This window comes from Pyxicephalus adspersus, chromosome 6 (assembly GCF_032062135.1).
Source record: "Pyxicephalus adspersus chromosome 6, UCB_Pads_2.0, whole genome shotgun sequence".
NCBI classification, from domain to species: Eukaryota; Metazoa; Chordata; class Amphibia; order Anura; family Pyxicephalidae; genus Pyxicephalus; species Pyxicephalus adspersus.
Genome location: NC_092863.1, coordinates 20,101,414 through 20,119,705, shown reverse-complemented (window position 1 = coordinate 20,119,705; position 18,292 = coordinate 20,101,414). Strand labels below are relative to the sequence as shown.

Here is an 18,292-nt window from a genome sequence, read left to right as displayed (position 1 = left end):
TAATTGTAATTAAAAAAGTCCAAGAAACACTACTTTTCAACATATGTGATTCCTCTAATAACTCACCCTGTCTATGGCAGAGGGACCAAACTGTTGATTTATACAGGGCTCCTATAAAATCTATATTATGATCATACTGGTTGTACCTACATGTTCGATTTACATCAGTCTTCTAAAAAACTGTAGATTAAGTTAAATGGGACATTTGAGGTACATGGTACTTTTAAAAGTTACTTTTTATTCAAATAAAATACAATAAAATCTGGCAACAAACTCCATTTTAGAGCTCAGTACCTTACATATACTTTTCTTTGCAGTAAAGTTGATGCATATCCAATAGGCTTCCTTAGGAGAAACATATAATTTTGTAAAGTCTAAAACATAAACATAATATTTATTATATGGCTTTATTATACAGACTGTAGCAATGTAACATATAAAACTTTCCACTTACATAAATAATGATTCCAGTGTTTAAATCACAGCCTAACTAATAAGGAGAACATGTCACCGCCATATGGGGGGAGCCAAGAAAGTAAATCTCTATTACCAATATTCAACAAAGAACAGGGGGGCTCAAATGCTGTGTGATGTTGTTTCTACAAAACCTATAATTCTCATTAAAGGCTTCTTCATAGAAAAAGCTGTACATCCATTTGTATAAATAGCATGTCCATCATTGCGTATCTGCCCTCTGTCTGCATCTTTCTATATAGTGCGGAGGGAAAACTGTAACCATGAATGATTTTTACCTTTATGGTTATAACAAGGCTTTCACCAGGACACTCTCTCATGTAACCAGTGGTACATATATGGAGCATTACGTTTACCAGCCCTCAAAGATATTGTAGTTAATTAGTTCACAGTGCTGTTTGCAACTTCTCACTTACTCCCAGAATAATATGTAATATACGCAGTGTGATATTAGCAGTGACTAAAATACGCACACCCTGGGGAGAAAGCTAAGATAAATCAAATGCAATATATGCAAAGGCTTTCCAGATTATCTGCAAGTAAGGAAACCAAATGACTGAAAAAAAATCTGTATATATGCACAATGGAGACAGGCTACCTTCATTGATAACCATGTTCTGTTTATCATAGTATGTACATTTGGACATTATTGTTATTAATAAACAGGATTTACAGTATATAGCGCCAACATATTACGCAGCGCTGTGCATTAAATAGGGGTTGCAAATGACAGACAGTGACACAGGAGGAGAGGACCCTGTCCAGAAGAGCTTACAATTCAGGAGGTGGGGGAAGTAACACACAAGTAGTGACGGTTTTAAAAGACAGAAGAAGATGGGTAAGCAAATTTGAAAAAGCTCTTTTAACTGAGCAGAAAGTAGGAGCAAGCCAAATAGACATGCTTTTAATTGCAATATATACAATTGTATCTAGTTTTCTATCTGCTGTGTCATATCAGTAGAAAAGACTGACAGTTGTTTTTGGTTATTGCATTTTCTGGAGAAGTACAAGAATGGCAACTTTTGACACAGGGAATTTAGCTTGAGCTGCAAGGATTATATAAAGCTGTAAGTATGGGAGTTTACATCATTACCCTTTACCTAATAAATGGTAATCTGACAAAAAAAAACCTGGCACGTGCATATTAGATGTTGAAGTTTGCACCTGCACAGAAATAGCAGATTTCATATTTGTGGACTGACAGGTTTCTTCTCAAAGCAGGTACCAGCACCTAAAAGAAATATGGGGAAAAAATAAGACAGACTCAAAATGCTTTAGAAGTAATACACTTAGGTCCCTATGTAATTCACAGTTATTTTAGAATGAACAATTGAATGGAATCAGCCTGAACAGCAGCTGAAGAGAGCCATTTAAGGTACATTATAACTACTTTGCACCTCCTCAACCTGCCATAACTTCCCTTTTCCATAACACCTAATTTTGTGTGCCATGCTGTACATTATCTATTCTCATTACTTATGATAATCTTTCCCTATGTGGCACCTAACTTTAATCTGTATGACATAATGTACATTTCTCAATCTTGTATTTCCTATGGTGCACAATGCATCATCTTGTATCATGTATTGTAAATTCTTTATTCCACAGTGCTTTATTCTATATGCCATGCTTTATTCCATATACCATGCCATATGTTCCCTATTCTGCATACCCTATTATTTATGCTATGCTGACTTGCTGACTATTCCTTATGCTGCTAAGCCTTATTGTACATGTCACAAATCCTATTCCACAATGTAATGAAATTCGCAAAGATCTCCATAGATGGAGACAACATACGTTCACATGGTTTGGAATGTGTAAAATACTTAAAATGAATTTGATGCCTCGGCTATTATACGTCCCAGAAGCCCTACCTGTTCAGATCCCTGTACAGACACTTAAAGCTTTCAAATCAGAATTCACCAAATTTATCTGGTTTCCAGAGACACTGAGAATGAGCACGAAGATTCTATGTTTACTTAAAATGTATGGTGGAATGGCTTTCCCTGTTTTATACCATAAAGCAACATACCTAGCGGGATTAATAGATCGGTGCACTAACAAACATTCCAAGATTTGGGTGCATTTAGAAACTGAAGCTTTATTGGTCCCAATAGCCTGGGCTTCCATGGCAGTTCGAAATATAATGACCAAGCACCCGTTGATAGGTCCTACCTTAAGGTAGTCGCAAAATACTTTCAGACACAAGGGGTCCCTTCTTTTCCATCTCCATTGTCACCGGTGTTGGGTCATGATGATTTCCCTACTGGCCACTCAGATCTGATTTTTGGAATGTGGCGGGCCAAAGGTTTCTTTAGAGCCAGACACTTTTTGAGGGGAGATGCATGGGATTCATTCATAGATCTGCAAGCTGATCATGATCTGCCAGCTTTGAATGTGTGGTGCAGCATTCAACTGACATACTTTCTCAGATCTCTCCCTTCTTCATTTTAGATTATCCGCCAGTTTTGCCTTTAGAATTGCTGTGTAGCTCTCAAACAGGAGTTAGAGGTTCTTTGTCATGTGCATATAGCTCATCACGCCAACGGATGGAGATATCTCAACATTTGTGACTAGATAGAAGGAGGACATGGATTTCAAATTCACAGACAAGCAACGGGAGATGATGTTACGCTTTGTCCATAAAGCTTTGGTAAGCAACAAGTATCAAGAAATCAATTACAAACTACTCACTAGATTAGGGGTCGCCAACCGAGAAGATTTTGGTGGTTCCCTGCTCTGGCCGGTGCCCCCCCAAGTGTGGTCAGAAGAAGGAATCCGCCAGGGGGCCGCACCGGCCAAAGCCACGGACCACATCACCCGTGCAAATTCCTTGCTCAGGGAAGTCGGCGGCCTGTGTTTCACGACACAACTCGTCCACTCTCCCATCGCAGGCTCAGATCTGGGCGGGGTTATGGCGTTATGTCACTATGGGTAGGTTCCTTCCCTTTGATTGACAACTGGCTCCCCACGCATGCACGGTCAGGAGCCGGTAATTTTAGTGGTCCGTGGGACCAAAAAGATTGGCGACCGTTGCACTAGATGGTACAGAACGCCCGTTAAGCTGGCAAAAATATATCCTCATGTAGACACAGATGTAAGACTGCTCATGACTTGCTCCTGTGTCACTGTCTGGATCTGTCATTTGCAACCCCTATTTATTGTACAATGGCTGTAATATGTTGGCGCTATATCAATCCTGTATAATAATATTAATTAATATTAAAGATTTATATTGCAAAAAGCGTATAGAAAAGAGGAAAAGTGGAAAACAAAAGGAGATAATAAAAGCAGGTGATGCTGTCCTAATACTGAAAGTTGAGGGCATTCAGAACCTACTCCCATGTGTAACCACTTTGTCACAGAGAGTCCCCAACTGATGCCAGAGCGTAGGGATACATGCTCTGTCTGACCAACCAACCAAGTGGATTATAAGGGACTTACGATAAATCAGACTACCTTACAGGTCAGTATAAAGTTGAGAAATACTGGGAACCTTCCTCCAAAAGGTTGGACTTGCAGACACTCCCAAAAGGCACAAAGAAATGTGCCACAATCTGAGCAACAGTGCCAGCTGGGATCCAAAACCTCAGGGTAAAAAGAATAAAGACTGAAGGGAGCACTGGGTAAGTTTTGTATCTGGTTTCTTGGAAAGCTGTACCCACAGGGTATCCATTGGAAAACAAAATATTAGTGACCTGGGTTGGCGAAAAAGTAATTCCCAAGTTCCTGTTCCACTTCCTGATATGACCGGAATTCATTCAAGTCATTACTTGGGTAATGTGACTCCATGTATATTTGTGAAATGTTTTGCCAGTCTCCGAGTGCACATCATTTTTTAAACATTGTAAGTGACCTGGTAAAAATTCCAGGTTTGGGAGAGAGACAAGAAGTTGAAGATGACAATTTTTCCAAAACCAGAATGGAGCAAACAGGAAGGAAGGAAGATCTAGTGGAGAAATTATGTGCTGGGGCTTACTAAAGTGAAGAGTGTGGAGTTAGATTGGTGAACTGGTGCTGAACCAGGGTCTTACATTATGACAGGCCAACAAACTACCCACTGGAGGATTTCTGTGAACAAGTTTGGCTCCTGATGGATGCTGTAAATCAACTGACACAGCTTGTAGCTGTTCAGGAAATGTAAAGACAGATCCTGTTCCTTCTGTGGCCCCCGTCTGTGCAATGCAAAATTCCTTTGCCAGATAATTTTTCAGGTGAACGCCATCATTTCATGAATGCCAGCTATATTTCTAGCTGCAGCCACTCTCACCTGACATTGAGTCGAAGAAAATACTGATGAGGCTCTGCCATTATTTTGAAAGAGAAAGGAGATGCGAGCTAGAACAGCAGATTGTCTGTCTGCAAATGCTGTTATTAAAAATTAATATAATGTGACCCTGCTTTTTTTTCAAAATGTCCCACAACTATCCTGCTACAACTGTTTTTTTGCACTGAATACTGATGGCCTTGATATGACATTCTGCCAATGCTTGCACTAGAAATATCTACTGCCAAGTAAAAATGTTAGAATTTTTTTTGTTAAAAAATGTAGGACATGGTTCCCACATATTCTGCAATAAAGTGAAATAATAGGTTTTCCTAAACTCTCCATAAAAAAAGAATACTACTATTACTATGTTCTTCCACTGAATAATGCAGTGTGTCTTTTAAATATGGGGTCCAGCTAACACACTTTCTTTCCTAACTAATCCCTCCACTGGATGATGTGGGATTTTTTTTTTTACTGGGCATTTTTTTAAATAAAAATTTAGACTGCATCATTCTCGGGATGGGGCCTTGCTCAAAATACAAAAGAAGTCCCTGTCAACTCTTAATAGACACATTTCTCAAAATAAAATAAATTGGCTATAATTATTTGTTAATTATATTGAACCTTGGGCCCCCACAGGTCTTCGAAAACAAATCTTTCCAAAATAATCCTACAATGAAAAAGAAATCTCTTTTTTCATTGCTTAAATGTTGTATTGAATGGAGGTATCCCTTTCTGCAATCTGCATTCCTGTAAAAAAAGAAAACCATAAAATTGTGTTTATTAAATACAGATGGGAATTGCTGTTTTGATTCTATGCAAATTATACCAGAAAACAATAAATTCTACTGTCTAATTCTACTAGATAATAATGGGGAGATGTGTTCAAAGCAAAGATACAGTACACATACACAAAGTCATGAGCAAAAAAAACAAAAAAACAATAACCTAATAAATCAATTTCATCACAATTATATCAAAACTTGCATGAACAGCAGGGTAGAAAGTGCACTGTGGCAGTTCTAATTATTACCCATGTCACTGATAATTTACTTTAAAGTCTACGACTTGACCTCTGTCCTCTAACTGCCAGGTTACTGTATAGTAAACTACACACATGGGGAGAGAAGGAAACATGATGAATGTTTGTAGACCAGCCATTTAAATTACAGCTGTTACATACTGTAACCAGTACGTAGTGGACAACATATGTTTTCTGGTAGATGAGGTTAATACCTTTCTAGAACCAGTATGACAGAACTAGTAAAACTTCCAAACTGTTATTTTGCATAATAAAAATATTCCATATTACCTTTCTGTTTTATTTTAGGGGTCCTTATACTTTTCTCCATACATGCATAACAAGCTCCCCATAGCAGTGGGTGAACAACTTTAAAGCAGACTGAAACTGCCCAAACAAAAAACCACCAGGACGTATTATTTGTTTGCCAGATAACTATCTCCCTAGCTCCTGGTAGGTTAGAACACAGGAGTTCCATCATCCATTCAACAAGGGATCACTGGCAGTAAAGATGGCAGTGCCCATGACTGGTCCCGGACTGTGCATACTTTATGTGCCGATTATAGCAGAAGCTCTTCACCTACCAACGAGTTTAGTTCCCTCTTCAAACACAGAAATCTGGCTACCTAAGTCCCAAAAAGTAAAAAAAAACTTCATGAGGAATATATGAATTGCACAGAAGCTCTGGAATCTTACAGGAAATATGAAATGTACAGCCAGGCCTGCCACAGTAACAAACCTGTTTTTCAGGCAAAGAGTTATTTGGTCTGAGCTCAGCTAAATAGTGTAGTTGAATAAAATACAGGGTGTGGGTACTGGCTGTGTAGGTGCCTATATCAACCAGCAGGTGAAGCTGCACAATGCCTATATCTTCCAATGCAGAACAATGTAGGCTGCAGCAAGGTAGAGTGCTGGCAGAACTATAACCAGAAGATTAATGGCAGCTTGTCACAGTAGGGAAAAGCAGTAACTTGGCAGGGCTACAAAAAGTAGCTTTTCCCCACCAGGGAGCTTGTCTTCTTCACCTTGGGTATTCAAGGTGCTGGCTCCATTGTTGGCTCATTACCAAGAGAAAACAAGCACTCAGGCAGGACAATATCTGACTTTCCAGACATTACATAGATTAGATGCTGAACCTCCTGAAGTCAGCACTGGCTCCGACCCGCCATTTGAAATATCTGGAGCTAGTCTTTCACAATCATAGTGTACATAAGGCTGGGCTTAGGAGTCCATAAAGCACAGAGAGCAGGACTCAGGAGTATGTAATGAAAAGAAAACAGGACTCAGAACTGTGAGATACAGAAAATACAAGGCTCGGCGTGCATAATGCAAGGAATGCAAGGAAGGCCTAGGAAGTGTGAGATACACTGAGTTCATGGATTAGAAGTGCTAAATGCAGGGTTTAGGAATGCGTACAGGTAGTCCCCGGGTTAGGGACATCCAACATACAGACGCCTCCTAGATACCAAGGAACAGGCTTCTCTGCTCACTCCTGGGGGAGGGCAGTTTGCATGACTTGCAGAAGAAACATTTTGCTAAACACAGCTGAGGTTGTGGGTGATCTTAGAGCACTGAGCTCTCTCTGCAGCCTCTTTTAACTCTTTAATCACCAAGACAAACTGTGCAGTTGTTTCTTTTTGCATAGCAAAGCACAGCTTGCTCCAGAAGGTAATATATGCCTAGGCTCCATAAAGAATTTTTTTTTTTTGCGATTAATTCACAGTGAGGATTTTATGCAGTAACTGACACCACACTGCGTAATATTATGTTGAGACAAGCATTTGTCCTAATTGCATTTATTAAAAAAATGTACCTGTTCCAACTTACATACAAATTCAACTTAAGAACAACCTGCGGGCCCTATCTTGTATGTAACCCGAGGACTACCTGTAACGTACATTCACATTGTATAAATCAATGAGTAGAACAAAAATATTACTCCTCCCTAAGCCAAAAACAACAACATTCCTACCCCGCTACCCTAAGGCTGCATTCACATGTGCAATAATTGTCGTTGGAAATGAGCGATCCACGACAGATCGATCGATAATTGTTAACAATGAAATTGTGCACAACAACTGGCCAATGCTGGAAACGAAACGACCGTCCCGGCAGATCTGGTTGGTCGACGATTGTTCGTAATCGATTGTGTGTACAGTCGCTCCATGATCGGGGATTGTTCTGTGATATACTTTCCCCTGTACATGTCACTTCCTGCATCGTTCAAACGATCCTATCTGGTGTCTACATTATTGATGGATTAGATTTGAATGATCGTATCGTTAAAGCATGTACAGAATTGTGCACTATACAGTCGTTCAAAATAATTGTGAATAATCATTGATCATTTGTTTTCAAACGATAATTATTGCACGTGTGTACCTAGCCTTAATCTTCCCCAGTACAGATTTCCCCCCTCCCTGCAGAAAGATACAGGTGATGTCTCTTCTACAATTATGTGAGTTACTTGCCTCGTCGCTCCAGGTTACAAAAAGCTGCGCATGCGCGGCGTCAGCTTTAGTTGCCAGGGAAACCCAGAATTCCCAGCGTGTGCCGGGATGATGTTTGGTTATGTCATCCCAGCCAATGAAAAATGCCGAAGATTACCCTGAGGAGGAAGAATAGATGTAAAAAATTGCCGTGCCTGACTTTGGAACGCGGATAGACGAGTTGGTCGGGTTTAGTTTGTTTCAAAACGTAACCCAGCTAGTGACCAATCATTATTATTATTATTATTATTAAACAGGATTTATATAGCGCCAACATATTATGCAGCGCTGTACATTAAATAGGGATATCTTCTGCTTATTGTAGCGTCAGTACAACACACAGGAGCTGAGCGTATACTATAACTTCCATAATATCCCTATTTAATGTGCAGCGCTCCGTAATATGTTGGCGCCTGAATATTAATAATCCCCTCACAGGAGTATTCCAGTTTTGAGACTTTTGTTCCTCTTCATTAGACATGGGCGATTCAGCTAGTTTTGCTAACAGAAGAAACATTGTATGTCTTCTGATATATAATAAAAAAGCTGTCTGTTCTTCAATGTTGATATTTTGCCATCAGGTGCAGCACAGGTGACCCAGCGCCATCACTACCCGCCATTCCTGTCAGGCGTAACTTTGGGCGGGGTTTGACTAGCGCATTTGTGGGCGTGGTTACTTCCACGGGGTGTTTCTCGAAAGGTGGGCGGGGTCTTCACGGGGTTGGCTAACAAACGTTTTGACGTGGTGACGTTGCAATTTTGCGCGGTTCCGCCTCTAGTCAGTGTGTCGGTGTTCGCAGGGTTGCTCGGTTGGGTCGTTCCGGTTCAGTCAGTGGTCTGGTCAGCAGTTTTCATCTCTTTGTAACAGGCTGCTGAGTTTCTATTGCTATCATGCCGGACCGCAGACCCTTTGAGCGGCTGCCCGCAGACGTCAGGCCCGTCAACTACGGGCTGTGCCTGAAGCCCGATCTCATAGACTTCACCTTCGAGGGGAAACTGGAGGCCACTGTGGAGGTAGAATTGCTGAAAGCAGGCACTTGCAGGGACAGCTGACAGCGGGGGGCTTGTCTTGGGGTATTTGTCAGTCATGGGCACCACCTATATGTTCTATATGTAAATCTTTAGAAGCTGATAGGCTGATTCCTGCGGGCTGTGTGCAGTGCTATGCGCTAAATGACCGTGCAAGCGCAGACAAACAATGTGGACACATTTCTAAGCTGGATTTTCATAGAACTCTTCTAATAGTAATATCAATATTTTCTGAACGCAAAGTTGTTTTACATCAATCTGTTAATTGGTGGTGTAGATAATTCATATTCATGATCCTTAGTGATTGCAAAAAATTTGTATGTACACATATTCTGATCTTTTTTTTAGTCAATTGAAATATTGTAGGTTTGGCTGTTTAATACCAAACTCCCTGCTGGTTTTATTATTATTTATTAGGCAAGTTGGTGACTTGCCTGCAATCCCCTGTACAACTGAGCTCATATTGTTAGAGGGAGAAGCAGCACAAGAAGCCAATCAGTTGTGTAACAGCACTAATGTCATAAAACATGCTGAGGAAAGAGCCAGCTCAGAGTACATCATCAGATTGCCCTGGAAGAATGCTGGGGAGAATAGTGTCATGTCACTAAGCTTTGCTGCTCTTGCAGCATTCAGGATCTGCCTAGCAGACCATGATCATGATCACTAAAAAAAAAAAAAGAATGTGGGAAGGTGAGGCTCAGCCTGGAACTAGAGTTTAGAGACAATGTAATGAATAGTATTCTTTATTGTATTTATATATTTTAATGTTCTATATTCCATGTGCAGATTTAGCATTACAGCAGACCTGACAGGGCTCTGGAGAAATACCAGGGATGTGGTTTAAACCTTAATGCCCATGGTTTAAATCAAAACTAACCTTTTTTTTTTGTAAAATGGTTAGGTATGCTTGCATACCTGAAAAACTTTCTTACCTGTGGCTGTATCTAGAATCCACCTTCTTGCAGAAGCTTTTTCTGGCTGATGAAAGTGCCAATGTAAGAGGGAAGTGGTGTCATTTTTTGTTTGCTTAATAGGAAGTAATTTCCAGAAATTGGTGTGTTCAGTTCTTGCACTATTCTATTTCTTCTTTCTGTGCAACCTAATCTAAAACTTGGGGATAGCTAACGTGTTGGTGCTGTTTTATGTAATGTCCGTCTATGTCTCTATGGCTCGCTCTCTCGCGCTCTCTCTCTGTCGCTCTATAGCTCTTGCTCGCGCTCTCTATCTCTATTGATCTATCCACACACACACACACACCAAGCAATTACACTGAGGAAATGTGTGAATGGGAAGTGTCAGCATGCACAGACAAAGCGGTCAGTATAAGCAGGAGATTTAGGGAATATTTGATATAAAAAATATATATTTTATCTCTGTTTCTTAAAGCGTAACTAAACTCGGGTTGTCTACCATTTTATGTAAAGTAAAAATTTTGTTTGTGTTTAGGTGCAAAAAAAGGGTGCAGCACTGCCCCCATAAATTTTAATGAATGGGAGAGAAGAGCCTCCCGGGAAACCTATATAATGTATACTGGGAGGCTCTTGGCTGCTTCTTCTGCACAAGCCCGACCATCTTGGGCATGTGCAAAAGAGCCCTTTCATCAATAAAAAAACAATTGCAGATCTTGCGCCTGCGCAGTGCGAGATCAGGTGACAAAGAAAGGAGAATATCCTGGCGCTCCCTCTGCGCCAGGTCAAAAACAGAAACCCTGTTGGTGTGGGATGCAAAGGAAGAAACCTGATGGATAGACTGATCTGCAGTATTAAAGGTGTGTTTTTGTTTTTTTTTTGTTTTTTTTGTTTTTTTCTTCACACATTTTTTTATACACTGTTCTCATTGTGTGAACTCTAAAAAAGGTGCCAGAAAAGTGCACTTTTTTTTGCAATGTCAAAAAGCTCTGACATTTTCTGGAGAAGGTGAGGAAAACCATGATCTGGGGTTTTCCTACCTTGTTGCGAATGTTCCTCTGCTTTTTGATTACCTGCTTATTGCATCCCCAGAGATTTCTATGGGGTTCTGTTGGATTTGAGATAAACAGCTACGGGGTTTTAAAGCATAGGGATGAGCAACAACAGTCAATGCCAGCCATATCTCGGTAAGTAAGAATCTGTGGTAAGGGGGCAAACTAAAAAACTAAACTTATCTTTTCCTCTCCCCCTCTCTGGATAATCTTTGTAATAAACGGTACTGCTTTTTTTATTTTTTTATATATCACTTTTTTAGTATGTTAGATGTCTGGAAATAATGCAAACATTTAAAGTTACTTGGAGGAACTAAACTCAAAAATGTCTAAAACAAAGAAAAAAAAATCCACTTACCTTGAAACCTGCAGGGCAAGTTGGATCCATCTAGAGGTTTCTTCCATTGGACCCTCCATCGTGCCGGCATCCGTCTCTGAGCCGGCGCGCTGGGCGCTACCATCTTCACCTCTTCTTCCTGGATTTTCTTCCCACGTCACCTTTGAGGTTGGGTGACGCAGGTTGGAAAAAAACTTGATGATCTTCGTGCGCATGCAAATTTTACTCTGCTCACGACAAAGCACACAAGAGCCTCCTGGGATGCGTGACGTAGGTATCCCGGGAGGCTTTGCGCTCACATCAAGAATAGAGTTACAAGATGCTGCAGACCTTAAGATCACCCACAACCTCAGCTGTGTTTATCAAAAGATTTTTTCACTTCTAGGAGTCGTCCGTATGTCGGATGTCCTTAACCTCGTGACTACCTGTATTGACATAATCTAATGTTTGTTTATTTTGTATTGAAGTTATTTTGATGTGTACTGTAAAAGTGACTGTTTTCTTTGAGGGTTTGAATACATATGCTTCATACAAAACAAATCTGTAATTTAGGCTTACAATAATTTGGAACTGTAAGGTGTCCACATGTCAAGACTTGTTTAGGCAATTGATCAATTAAGAAATGTAAGAAGTGGAATGACAGGATGCTTATGAGCAGAAACTGGTCTTAAAAGATGAGGAATATAGATCATCATTCAGGTTAATGCTTGTTAAGGATCTGAAGAGTTGAGGGTGACAGCCTCTAAAGGAAGTTACTTATAAATTTCATGGTCAGAAAAGTGGAGACTGTGGAAATTGGCAGACATTGCAAGATGTGAGAAGAAAGATAATGGGTTATAAAAGGTAAGTAACATAAGTGAACCAGCCAGAAAACAGGAAGGTAATAAAGGAACATTTCAGAAAGATGATAGGTAAAGAGATGAGCAAAAGTAAACAAATGTATTGGGGAAGAGGTAAGAACTTTTGTACCAAAATCATGCCTGTGTTTATTTGTTGCCCAAAAGAAACACTTTTACTTCAGCCAAATAACTATTATAAGGTTTTTGAAGGTAACCCAAGATTTCAGGCGATATCATCGTTTCAAGGGGGGTCTTGATAAAGTTCTAACAGCCTTTAAATACCGTATGCATAGTACTACAGTTGACTTATCATTTAAAGGATTTTTATTTATTGGACACAAGGCTTACTAGCAGATAATTCTAGCGGCCTTTGAGAGTTTACAATGTACCACTAACCGACCATCAAGAGTGGTAATAATAATTGGCTTTTCAAGAAGGCATACAGTACTGAAGTACTACAGACAATGCTAATGCAGCTTTTGTCTAAAGCACTAATGTAAAAGTGAATATATGACTGTGAGAGCCTGGAACTAACTGCAAATGCAAAATCTGAAAAAAAAAGCCACCGCTAACAACTAAAGAAATATGCTCACCCCTGTTTCTATAGAATAGAACATATGCTGGGCCCAAGGTTTTCTATTTCGGTCTAGGGCCTTTGGAAAGCACTGTTCTTAAAAGGTGTGTAGTGTATATTCTAAATGCTACTGCTATAGACTAACTATGGCTAGCAGGCTTTACTGTATCCCTGATAGAACCCATATTACTTCATTTGTTATTCTACAGTGTAATCTTCCATGTTGATTAAGCCAGCCCCTAAGTTTGGATACAGACCTTTGATTTATGGTATAGCCTGTAATGCAAGGTATCTTAAAGCGCACCTAAACTACAATATTTACTTTACGGTGAAAATTACTTTCTTTTTTTTGGTGGGCGGGGGTTAAAACTTTTTTTTTTTTTTTTCAAAGGGTGAAAACCCCTTCTCTTCCGTGGCATCAAAGACAGAATGGGAGGGCAGAGCATCCTAGGATACATATATCCCGCATCCCAGGAGGCTTCTGGCTGCCCCTTCTGCACATTTCTTTTGTAGGAAGTAAAACTTAACTAAATTTAGATCTAAAAAAATACTATGTGCACCAAAATGCAATTTAAAATAAATAAATAGAGTAAAAATACATTGACTGGAGAATAAACCTAGGACACCATATATAGACATCACTGTTAACTTTCAAATCTGTAAACAATAAAAATGCCAAAAAGATTAACATGACAGGAACAAGCGATAGTGACAGATGAGCAGAGGGCATATCCCTTGTCCTATTCTGCTATAAAAATCTGCCCGATATTTTAGGTGGAAATGTATTACTCTGTGTATATAGGCTGATATCAGACTTTATAGTGACCACTCAAAGCTATGCATACCCTAACATTACACTATTTGATATCCATGGTGTTGAAAATATGGTTAAAAAATCTATTAAATGTTAGACTAATGGTACACACGATAAAATTATTTAAGCAAAATTGAATATAAACTGTTAAAGCAAAGACTAAAAGTTTAAGTAGATGGGTTTAGGAATTTAGCAGTTTACATAGCATTGTAATCTTATGGTGTACGCATAATAAACCATAATGCAAAACATTTAATCAGAATACAAGCGCTCACTGTCAAATGTAAATTTCCCATTAATGAGACTCTGGTCATTTTTTGTTTTGTAGATGTAGAGCTATGTTTCACTCAGATTTTAGTCTTTAAATGTTGTGGAATAACGTCATTTAATCATAATTACATAGTTGTCATTTGTAATGTTGCACACTCATGAATGTTTGAAACATCAAATTCCTGTCTGTGCAAGTTCTAGGAGGATACAGATCATATTTTTGATATGAGTATGTTCATATGATGTAAGTACAGAATTTCATCTGGATGTCTCCTGTAGTTTTTTTTTTTTAACAGTTCTGTGAAAGAAAAATAAACACGTGAAAGCGTCTTTTAGGAAAATATGGCAGTTGGTTAATATTGCCTTAGCAAATATCTATCGACAAACTGTTGTCCAGTTTAGATAACTGTAATTGAATTTGCTGCTACGGTGGAGCAATTCAATTTTGTATTCCAAACAGTTGAGTGATGTGCATATGTCCCTTAAACATTATTAAGTCTCTTCTTTAATTATTTTGACATTTACCACACAGTTAAAAAAATCTAAAATGTCACAAATGGGTTTGTTCATGTTTTGTTCATCGTTTAGTCTGAATTGTTTTTTGACCCAGGGTTTAATACACTAGTTGACATACTAAAGGTTTATTCCACCCTCTTAGTGAATGTAGTGTAGTCGTGTACAAGAACATGGGGGTGGGGGCGCATGATTTGTCTGTGCACATCATTTGATAGCTGAAGTCAGCTGAGCTTCACTACATCCACTAAACTCCGTGAATATTCCCCTGCACAGTAATACCTCATTTTGCTTGGTAAACAGAAAAACACTTCTTTAGTAAATCAGCCTCTTGGCTTTTATTGCAGCCAACTTAAATTACATTGTATCTTTGAACACATTGGATAATGTATGTCATCTCAGTAAACTGATCATAGATAAGTGTGTAAGTTAATCATAAAGTAGAGGGGAATATGTGATACAGAGGACCATCTGGGGGAGCGTAGTCCGAGGATATGGACAGGGTGGGGAACCAGGTGCTAGGAAGTGCAGTGTGAGAACCTGAAGAAAATGGGGACGGGTTAGTAAACTTTTAGACATAGTCTAGTGGGTAATATTACACATGCTAGGCAAGAGATTCAACAGGGAGGTGCTGCAATGTGCAGCCATAATGCGAGAAGAATGTGTGGTGGGAATGTAGACATATTAATGTCAAAAGAAAGTTACATTATTTGTGTACATCAGAAGTGTAAAATAAATTGTGATAATGCATTCACATAAAGGTCTTTAACACAATTATGACTTGTAGAGCATGTAGTTATTGATTGGTGAAAAGTAAGGACTCAACCTGATTTGGTAAACTCCACCTTCACACTTTTGCCGTGTTTTCTTATGTTTTCCACATATCTTTTACTACTACGATTAGTAGTTTAGTCCATTTCTGTGTCCTAGCAACATCCCAGGAGGTATATAATCTCTCTGCCTATTCTGCTTTAGGCTTCTTATCCAATATTTCTGTTGCTGTCAAGTATTTATCTTGTAGTTTTCATTTATCATCATCTTTCCTGTTTACATTAGACCTATGAGGTGCTTTTCAGATCAGAGAATTTGTTCTAGTAACTGCTGCTATGGCAATTTAATGGTGAGGTTTCAGTCCCTGGTGAGCAATTGTTTTGCTAAGATGTAAAATGATTAAATGTAGAATGCTGAAATGCGAATGTAAAGAGTTTTATCTACCACATGATTTGACATTCTATTCAGCTAATATTCAAAATCTTGTGCCTTCCTGCATAGCCAGACAAGTAATATAATGTTTTCTTATTTTAACCTTTTAGCTTTTTGTGTCATTTCTTCAACTGAGTCTGCTTACTTTTATTATCTTTTATTTACAAAATGGGATGTGTCTAAGGAACAAATTATGCATTAAGGTGGTAGAAGTTAGGTAGATCTAATTGTCTGTATATAGTCTATATACAGAGCAGCGGTTCTTGCGAGCAGCTGTTTGAAGTGGTTTTACTGCTAAACCTTGCTTACCTTACTGGTAAGGATTGTCACCCCTCCCTCTGGAAAATGGCTTACCAAAGATGGAAGGGGGCACAAGGCGTGCATCCCTCTCCTCTGTCTTTTTGCCAAAAAACAGGCACCCCACCTTATTATTGGTAAAGGCCATCATTTGGGGTTAAGAGCTTCATTCCTATTATGTGACCATGAATGTTGTGAGGGCCTGTAGGCAAGAAGCTTTTTGTAATCTAGAAGCCCCCTTTAATAGGCCTGCCCCAGATATCTGCCTCCTCACCCTGAGTAATAAGTAAAGTGGTTATTAGTATCAAAATAGAATATGTAATAGACACCACAAGGGCGCCACTTCTGTCAATATGTAAAGTGATGGAGGAGGGAGATCTATCACTGGCTTCTTGGCTTTGCTGAGTGGAGCTCCTGTCATTATTTGAAATCATCAAGGCATTTCAGAAAGGAGACAAGTGTTTTGGCTGCTACCAAGCTGATTAAATGCAATGACAGGAGCTCCATTCAGGAATGTTTCAAGCCTATTAAAGGGTCTAGCTTTAATATTAGGGGGGCTCCCCTTAGAAAAAGGACAAAAAGGCTTTGCAATGCATTTTGAAAATGCCTAGGAGTGCCTGCATTAAACAAGCATTTGTACTGGGAGCTGTTGATGCCATAGTTTTACACTGCTAGTCTGAATGATGCCATATCCAATCTAGGTATTCTAGATCTGCTGTCGCCAACCAGTGGTCTGTGAGTAAATTGTGGTGGTCTGCAGAAAGAGGGTTCTGGCACCATGACATCACTCTGGGGGGAAGTTTCTTTAGTGACACACTGCTCTACGCGCAGGATTAAAAATTATGAAGTTGGTCTGTGAGGTCCGAAACTGTTCAAGATAGAGGAGTGAGAGTTTACGTGGAACTAATGTTCCACAAAGAAAATTTGAGATCAGGCAGAATAATTATTGCAGAAGGGAGAGGCAGTGTCCCTTCTGCAACAAAATGTACTTTATCTTTTTGCTATCTTTTTTATTTTTGTTTTAATATGCATAAATACGCAGCTCAATGTATGATGCTGTGATATGCCTCCGTATCCCGGCATCACTGAATTAGCCCCTGCATGTGTGCACCAGAGCTAGGTCATTCTGGCTCAGCCAATTGAGATGGCCAAAGATCGGCAACCTGGGAGATGAGCAGAAGATGGTGTATGTAAAAAAAATTGCGATTAGGTAGATAACATTATTCTATTTCAGGGGAGACAGGTCTGTCTGGTCGCTAGTTTTTAACTTAAGGATTTGGGCTAGGTACACACGTGCAATAATTGTCATTGGAAAGTATCTTTCATGACAAACGACTGCATGATGCATGAACAAACTTTGTACATACAGTGCCGTTTTGCTCTATGGGGCGAGTAGAACGATGTAGCAACACCCCGCTACGCTCTCTCCCCATACACTTTCGCTACAATCGTTCCTTGTCTGTTGACTCGCCAGTGTGGTTGTTCGCTCACGATGAGCGCTGTACACACGCCATATTCTCATCCGATATCAGGCCTGAGGCGGTTATCGGATGAGAACCATCTTACGTGTGTTCATAGAATAAATATGCGAGTCCTTTGAAGAGTTAATAAATATTAGAAAACAGTGAAGGTGATTGGGCAACCTGTCATCCATTCAAAACCGAAAAATCTGGTTTAGGTGTACAACCCCTCCCGGGTTATGCAAGTTATTTGTGTGAACCTCTCCATGTAGAATTATATTACATTAATAACTATAATAATACGACCTCTTGTATCTAAACATTCATAAATCTGCAAATTTGTCAAAACATTTACTCAAAGTAGGTTATTTAATATAAACGATATTAGAACAGGTTATACACCTGCCAAACTACTAATCCCTTTCCCCTGTATTCAAGGATACATTTTCCATCAGATTTGAAAGAAACATGAGTGGGTGTGTGTTTTGTTTTTTTAAACAAACCTGGATCTTGGGTCAAACATCAGTGTAGCCTTGGAAAGCATAAATACTCCTTTGAATAGGGTGCCAAATGCAGCACATCACACAGATTTTAAAAATTTGTAATGCGAATTGCAGTGTATTTGGGGTGTAAGAAATAAGGGGAATGCTGTTTTGGTTAACGAACATCTTACTGTTATTGTGGACGTTTATTATTATTTCCTCATGTGTAAAACAAACATAATATAATAGTTGTCACC

General features: G+C 39.3%; 1 protein-coding gene across 1 annotated transcript in view; it reads left to right on the top strand.

Annotated features, from left to right (window-relative positions):
• The first annotated feature begins 9,005 nt into the window (after window positions 1-9,005).
• NPEPPS (aminopeptidase puromycin sensitive) overlaps window positions 9,006-18,292 on the top strand; it is a 49,822-nt gene continuing 40,535 nt past the window's right edge. Inside the window, exon 1 of the mRNA XM_072413694.1 lies at window positions 9,006-9,305. Coding sequence (XP_072269795.1) covers window positions 9,149-9,305 — 157 coding nt within the window. The 5' untranslated portion in view covers window positions 9,006-9,148. The remainder of the gene's footprint in view (window positions 9,306-18,292) is intronic.